The sequence below is a fragment of the Balaenoptera musculus genome, chromosome 13 (assembly GCF_009873245.2).
Source record: "Balaenoptera musculus isolate JJ_BM4_2016_0621 chromosome 13, mBalMus1.pri.v3, whole genome shotgun sequence".
NCBI classification, from domain to species: Eukaryota; Metazoa; Chordata; class Mammalia; order Artiodactyla; family Balaenopteridae; genus Balaenoptera; species Balaenoptera musculus.
The window spans coordinates 31,502,245-31,510,129 of NC_045797.1; the positions used below are offsets into that span (position 1 = coordinate 31,502,245).

A 7,885-nucleotide genomic window follows, 5' to 3' on the forward strand; every position below is an offset into this window, starting at 1 on the left:
CCTGTTCCATTGATCTATATTTCAGTTTTTGTGCCAGTACCATACTGTCTTGATTACTATAGCTTTGTAGTATAGTCTGAAGTCTGGGAGCCTGATTCCTCCAGCTCAGTTCTTCTTTCTCAAGATTGCTTTGACTATTCGGGGTCTTTTGTGAATTTAATTTCTTATCCTGAAATAGTGATGAGAGAATTCTTCTAAGAAACATGGGATTCACTGCTTCCCAGAAGTCAGCTACATGACATTGTATCCAGTTGGTGAGCCATGGTTTTCTTTCTTTCTCACTCATAAGAGGGCAGTATCTAAGATCTTGATCTTTGATGGGTTTTTGACAGGTTTCCACATCTCATGGCTTCAGGATATTTGGGAAGTTCTACTATGCTGGTAGTACACTTCTTATGAACAGCAGTGGAATTGCCTCAGGATAAAGAAAATGATAATTTTTCCCGATAAGGACTGGTAAATATTGGCATTTTTCCAAATGGTGGCACTCAATGCCTTTAGTTTTGTTTGTTAGTGTTATTTAGGGATATCTTATATGAAGACATGGGAATGGATTAGATATCTATTCTTTTATGCTATCCAGGATTTAAAAAAATATATATGGGAGTAATTTTTAAAAATGAACTGTAGTTTCATATTGGAATACACAACATGAGGCACATCTGTTTTCTCTGAGATCATTCTCCTTCAGTGGAGACCCCAATGCTGTACGTGTACCATGTGACTTCACTCCCCTGGCCATCAAAGAGTAGAGGTTGTGGGCTCTTGAACCCACAGGGTGAAGAAAAATTGGAATTTGGATTCAAAAGTATTAGACTTGACCTCGTGAGCTGGAAAGACACATAAACATGGGAGATGAGGCTCACATTTTGGTTTGGCCATCTTCTGCCATGAGTACAGAAAACGTCATCAAGACGGAAAGAAGAGGGAAGCTGAATTTAAGAGGAGCAGAGAAGAGCTAATATGTGGCTTCAGGGAGAGAGAAGGAGACTTGAGTCTTGGTGCCAATATAGTTCCTGTTTTCAGTCTTTTTGATACCAGCTGCTTTTCTTGCCCTAAGAGTATTTTAGATATTCCAATATCCTTGTAATACACCTCCTCCTCTTTTCTGGCTCAAGTTACTTTGGGTGGATTTCTGCCTTCGCTGATTTAAAACGTTACTGTGCACATCAATTATAGAGCTGTCTTCATGGTAGTTGGATGGTCTTGGAGCTATTCCCAGAGCTGTGGTTAGTAGTATCTGAAGCAGCTAAAGGGGTTCTTTATAAGGGACACATCCTGAGTATAGGCTAATGGCTGGGTCTAATGCACTTCGAAAACTTGCTGCCACTCCATTGCATTTTTTGATCCTGTGCATTCCAAATAGAAATCATAAAGAATTTTAGTATAAATTGAACTCAGTGCTAAATAGGTTTATTGACACTTAAAGAAACCAGACAGGACTAGGAGAAAACATTTCAGAATGACATGATTAAAAACCATTAGAACCCATATTTTTCTGCATAGAATATTCTGATGGCTAAACCCACAACAACGTTTTTTTTTTTTTTTTTAGTTCTCCACTGTTGCTCTACAGAAGGAAATGTTCAGAATCCAGAGTACATCAATACTGAAGCATTTTCCTGTGTATAAAATCAGGCTTGCCTCTGATAAAAAGAAAAGAAGAAACCAATATCAATGCCTTCTCAAGAACCTGTTTTTTTAGGGGATAGAAGCAAGGAATGTCACACAGTTTTCAAACTAGCTCTGCAGTAATTTCAAGATTTAGCTAGCTAGCTATCAAGATTAAATCAATTCAGAGATCAGGAAAGTTGCTGTTATGTTAGGTTCCCGTGTGAACTCTTTGTTTTTATGTAAATTATTCTTTGAATGCCAGAATTAGTGATTGTTTGAGCTATAAAAAGCCAATAGAGTCTATTGGCGTTCTCCTTTCATTTAGTGATTCATGCATTTCTTTGAATATGTCTTGAGTTTACTCTAGATTCACCCTTGAAAGGAAATATTTCAGGGTGGTTAAAAGCACAGAATCCAGAGCCAAAATGCTTAGGATTGACCCAGGCAAGGGGTTTGTGACCTCTCTCTGTGTCTGTTTCCTCATCAGAAAGTGAGAATAACAATAAAACCTATCACATAAGATTGCGGTCAGGAGCAAATGAGTTAACACACTTAAAGCATGTAGAATAGCGCGTGGCACAAAGCAAGCGCTACAGAAGTGTTAACCTTGATTACCATCTCCCGAGTAATTGGTGTCCTCTGTGGACATCCCCGGAAAATAGTCTGACAATCCCACCAGCATTAACTTGGAGTGCACAGTAGAGAGGCTACTCACCTTGAATCTCTTCAGCCATGTATGTTGGAATCCCCTTACACATGGCAACGATGGATTTTCCAAACTGGTCCAGGTTGTCGACTTTGTCAGGGTTGACTGTGTATATCAGGCTCTTGGAAGGTGGTTCCCCTAGTCCTTTACCCTGAAGCTGAGTGTGCACAAGACAGGTGGAAAGGAGGAGAGAGAAGGAGTGCTAAGCCCAGTGGTTTGTTGGGTTGGTGGTTGGGTTCAAGGTCAACAAAGGGGTATTGCTTGGCTATAACTTTTCCATAATCAGAATGAAGAAGGACCAATTCCAACCCTGTATATCTCAGAATTTTGTAGTGTCCCAAGGGATTTAGCTGGTTTGAAACCCCAGCTTTTCATATAAACAGAAGTCTGAGGGTAAATTTATTCTGAAGGTTGAACCTCATTTGATCATCTTATATTTCTTGGATTGATTTATATGATAATCAGTTTCTGAGAATGCAGTTTCTCTACACTGTCAGTGAAAGTTACCCACTTATCAGTTATAGGGATATAAACTCTGGCTGACATTTTAAAGAATGATAGATCCCCTCTCCCCACCTACCCCAACTAGGGTTGCCAGATAAAATACAGGACACCCAGTTAAATTTTAATTTCAGATAAATAACAGATCATTTGTACGTATATGTCCCAAATATTGCATAGGACATATTTATGCTAAAACTTATCCATTGTTTATTTGAAATTCAAATTTAACTGGGTATCCTCTATTTTTATTTGCTACATCAAATAACCCTAACCAACTCTTGCAGAAAAAAGTCCTTGAAGTACTGAGGGCTCCCACTGGTGTGAGCAGAGCTTTGCTCCCCTAACAGTAAAGGTGAGGTGTTTTGATCGGCTTCTGTGGAGGCAGGTGTGAGCCACAGCATTTGAGTGTGGTGGCAGCTCTCTCTCCTCAGGCAATTACCAATTCCTCTTTCCCTTTTTTGCTCCACAGAACAGCATACTGTGGTCAAGAGGGAACAACTGTGACTTTCTCATTATTTATTCGAAATCATAAGACTTCCCCAAGTAAAAATAAAAAGACTTTTATTTTTACCTTCTTTTCCTTGACCAATGTATCAAGGGCTTGAAGAGAGGGCATGACTGCCTTGTTCATTTTGTGCACAATGCATGACTTCTTGTTAAAGAGCCTGGTTACAGCAAAGCCCTATTAAAGAAGATGGTAGATGGTAAGGAGTTATGTTCTCCAAGGTGCTTTCCTCATCAGAAATTCGTTTCACCAGCAGAGGGAAATGGAACTCTGAGATCACGATGAACTGGGATAAAAGTGCTGGATCTGAACCTGTTTTGCAGTCATATTTATTGCTAACATTTGTAAGGAGAGACCACAAACTCTTTGAGGGAGAGACTGAGTGTTGCACTTGCTTCAGGTTCTAGCCTGGGAAGAGTCCCTCAACATGTGTCTGTTCTGCTGAAATAAAATGTTAAATACTATCATATTTTAATCTCCTTTGATCTTCACAACATTTCAAGGAGGCAGGTAAGACAGGAATTCGTTTTCTATTTGACCAGATGATAAAACTGAAACTATAAGGAGTTGGTTTTTCTAAAGTACAAAGTTTGTTAAATATAGAGCTGGTAATTGCAGAGCTGGGTGTTCTAACTAGAAACAACTGTTTTTTTGTTTTTTTGTTTTTACTCTCTTACTAATTAATATTGTCATTTACATTTCCTTTGGTTTTTTTGAGTTACAGATGAAATGTCAATTTCTGACTTTTTAGAAGGAAATTGACGATAGAGTGAGATAGATTGTGCTTTGGCAACAGTAATATTATGAAGGTCTTTTGTCTTTATTGAGGGTTTCTGCAGGTAAGGCAAAAGATGTCATATTTGTCTTATAGCCTCACAGCATAGTGGATCCTAATTACTATTCACACTGGCATGAATTTTAACTTACTGTGAGAAACTTATTAACAGCAATTATATCTAGGGGGTGAAACTGGGTGAGCAAAATAGGCATTTTTACTTATAACTCTGTGCTTATGTGCAGTTAGAATTTACATCATTTTAAATTTTTTATGGTTAGCAGGCAATTTTTGTTGTCGTTAAAAAAGAAATGCCATTTTGCAAAGAACAGAAATTGCATGTGGGCTACCTACAGATTCATAGTCCCAGACGGAATTCCACGAGTCCCATCCGTTGTTATTGTCAACATTGGCCACGTTATGTTCATTGTCGACACTCACTGACTGCTGCCCACTTCCACCACTGTTGTTGTTGTTGACATTGATATTCTGAAATTTACAAGAAATTGACATTGATTTAATACCGCATTTCTTTGCAAATGCATTTTGGTAACACACTTTAAAAAATGAGACTTACATAGTTAGCAAGGGCAGGAGTCAGAAAGATGCCAACAAGTCCAGCAAAGACAATCTGAAATCACAAATAACATTGGTTTACTGTTAAATGGCAAAACAATGGCCTCGTCTTCTTTCTTTATCTAAGCTTATAAAAATACTTACTAACTTTACCACTCTGTTGAGTGGTCTGTCTTTTCTTCTTCTTTGGTCTTCTATTTTTTTAACCATAGAAAGTTTTAATGATAATGTTGAATTGTAGGTAAATTATAAGTAATTATGTTGATTGTTTTAGAATTTTTAATGTAGGTCTTATGCAATACTGATGAAGTGTCAGTATATTGAAAAATAAAGTTGAAAATGAATAGCATATATGGTATGAAAATGGTTTTAAGTTCTGAGAACCACATCTGAAAATGATTTAATTTAATTTTCCTATTTATTGACCTGAATGTTTCTTCTCTTCCTAGACCCCCTAATAGCAGTAGTCTTTTTATTTAAAAATTGTTTTAAAGTAATGGATTAGTAAGCAGGTTGGATATGAATGATGAGAAGCCAAGGATGGGGTGTCTGGCTGTGAAATGTGCTTAGCAGAAGGGAAGTCAATCACTGTCCCAGGACACCTGATGTAGTCATGTGTCATTGAGTACACAACGCTTGTTCTCAGAACACAGAGCTTTATGCAGGGTGCATGATTCTGGGTGCCTATCTTCATTTCCTTTGCCTGGAACAAAATGGTTTGAGAACTGCACTAGTAATTCAAGGTAATTTAAAAAATTGGTTTGATGTTTCCCCTGATAATTTAAGAAGGAGGTTAAAAAAATTCAGAGGTGGAAGAAATTTTAGAGATCAATTAGTACAACATAATCCTTTCACAGATGAGGAAACTGAACTTCAGAAGTTGAGTGACTTGGCCAAAGGTGTACCTTTTGTTCAAGGCAGAACCAGAAGAGAAACCAGATCTGACCTGTGTCTGGAGCTCTTTTGTTTGTTTTTTTTTAACCTTCCTATTAGTAGAACTTATTTCTAGGGGCTTCCCTGGTGGTCCAGTGGTTAAGACTTCACCTTCCAATGCAGGGGGTGAGGGTTTGATCCCTGTTTGGGGAGCTAAGATCCCACATGTCTCGTGGCCAAAAAACCAAAACATAAAAATAGAACTTATTTCGAGAAAATTATTTCACACTTGCAACTTCATTATGAAACAGAGTCTGCTGTAATATATTTTGATGTTTAGTATGTCAAAACATGAAAATATTCACCTGACTCTAGCCCTTTTGCATCCTGTTATGAGACATACAGCACCACCAGTTACTTTGGCAGAATTTTGTGGTCCATTTGCTACACTCTTCAGCCTTTTACATGGAACCACAAGTGAGATATTGCACTAGCTTCATGCTTCAAGTGTTTTCATAACTAAATGGCTACAGACAGGGTCCAAGGTAAAACTTCCTTACTTAGAGATCCATTTCACAGAGGGGAGAATGTGACAGTAAGTCTCTCAACAATTTGTTTTGATAATAGGCTTTTTATCTTGCCTAAACATACTCAGAAGTTTTGGTCAAAAAGGGAGTTTAAGAAGGTATGAAAAGTCAGACATTTTCTAGGGTTAGAGACTGCTTGCTCTGTGCCCAGACCTGAATCAGGAGATCTGGAAAGTAATTTTTTTAAAGATAACATAGTATAAGATGCTCAGGCAGCTGACCAATCCCAGTATAACTATCCTTCTCTATAGAGATGCTTATAAATGCCATGATTCCATGAAAAGAAAGGAGATTATTATTATTATTATTTTTACAAAATTTTGCATTACAGTGATGTTGTCATAAGAAGCAGACCCCCTTAGCTCAGAATATTAACAGTCTCCAGTTATAAGGGAATAAATTCAAAAGGAAAAATCTACTCACTGTGAACTTCATCTTGACTTCACCAAAGCAATGAAGCCGGGGAGAAGGCAGGCAGGGACTCAGAAAAAAAGTCTCCTCATATTTGTACTTGACCAGCTTTACTCAAGCTAGGTGTGAACAGGTAGGGTCCAAGACTTATCTTTCTCCATTTTCCATATCTGTGCTACGTTCTGGTGTACCAGGAAGCCTTTTGGAATATCCGTCTGGTTAGCAAGGTATTTTGACATGGAGTTGATCTGACTCACCGTTTGTTGAAGTTGAAGATATCAAAACAAACTCAGTATGATTTATGATAACTTCTGGTTCAACTGAAGCTGTGGGTGTGGGTATTTTATATATTGATATTACTCAGATTCAGGAAAAGAATCATCCCTAAAATCAAACAAGGCAAGAAACTGTGGGCCTTGCAGATAGCAGCTCCTGTAAGAACGTGGAATGGTTTCCTCTTCGTACCTTTAACCAAGCCACTGTGTTGCTTTTGCTTAGGCTAAACATGTTCTATTAGCTACTCCCACAGAACCTATACCCTTCTCTGCAATCCTGAGCTCTTTGGATGATAGGATCACACATCTAGTTAGAAAATCTGGGGCTCTCTTTGGTCTTTTTTCTAACCATCCAGTTAGGTACTAAACCTTGTCATTTCATCTCAGTCAGAATTGACTCTCAACTCTGGCTTTGCCCACAGCTTCATTCACCTGGACTTTTACAGCAGTTGTGTAATTGATCATTCTGGTCATCAGTCTCTCATATTCCAGTGCATTTCCCCCACATTTTCCTTAAGGTTGTCTTTTAAAAATACATATATAAATAAACTGACTCTACCATGCTTAGCAACTTTCACTGGCAGCCTACAAGATAAACTTCAAGCTCACTGGAATGGCACAGAGGGTCCTTTATAATAAGGTTTCCAAAGTCTCCCCAGTTGTATCTGTCGCTCTATAAACATATATTACAGCTACAACACAGTTCCACTCTGGTGGGAATATTCAGGATGGTTCATGCCTCTGTGCCTTCGCACATGTTGTTCCTTCACCCTGGAGTGCCAACCCCTTGCCTTTCTCTAATTGGTAATTGCTATTTATTTTGCAAGGCCCAACTCACATACCACTGCCTCCATCATGTCTTCTCCATATCCAAGGAGGAAACTTTTTTCTTTTTTTCCCTGGAGCTATAAAAGGAATCCCTGTCCTCTTATTTGTTTCTAGATAATTTAATTTTCAGAAATGATGTTAAAATAATTTTAAAAAATGTTTTCATTGGAAACAGAGAGTAGATCTTGTCACTTGGGCAAACAAGTAAATGCTCAAAACAATCTTGGAGGT

At 38.1% G+C, this 7,885-nt stretch overlaps 1 protein-coding gene across 2 annotated transcripts; it reads right to left on the reverse strand.

Annotated features, from left to right (window-relative positions):
• Positions 1 to 1,397: 1,397 nt before the first annotated feature.
• LOC118906195 (gastrokine-1-like) lies at positions 1,398 to 6,611 on the reverse strand. 2 transcript variants are annotated; one of them, XM_036873577.1, is made up of 6 exons: positions 6,564 to 6,611; positions 4,682 to 4,735; positions 4,459 to 4,593; positions 3,396 to 3,506; positions 2,326 to 2,477; positions 1,398 to 1,644 (listed from the first exon to the last, which is right to left on the reverse strand). In XM_036873577.1, exons 1-6 carry the CDS (start codon positions 6,573 to 6,575, stop codon positions 1,635 to 1,637), a joined length of 474 nt encoding a protein of 157 aa, XP_036729472.1. In that variant the 5' UTR covers positions 6,576 to 6,611; the 3' UTR covers positions 1,398 to 1,634. The 2 variants fall into 2 exon arrangements, with proteins under 2 accessions (XP_036729472.1, XP_036729473.1); XM_036873578.1 differs by having other exon boundaries at positions 1,552 to 1,646; positions 2,330 to 2,477; positions 6,564 to 6,608.
• Positions 6,612 to 7,885: the final 1,274 nt, after the last annotated feature.

Excerpts from the sequence above, each read along its gene's own strand:
- LOC118906195 (XM_036873578.1), bottom strand. Across the intron at positions 3,507-4,458 it reads CCGTCTGGGACTATGAATCT|GGCTTTGCTGTAACCAGGCT; the intron begins GTAGGTAGCCCA and ends CTTCTTTAATAG. Across the intron at positions 1,647-2,329 it reads CATGGCTGAAGAGATTCAAG|AGGCAAGCCTGATTTTATAC; the intron begins GTGAGTAGCCTC and ends TCTTTTTATCAG.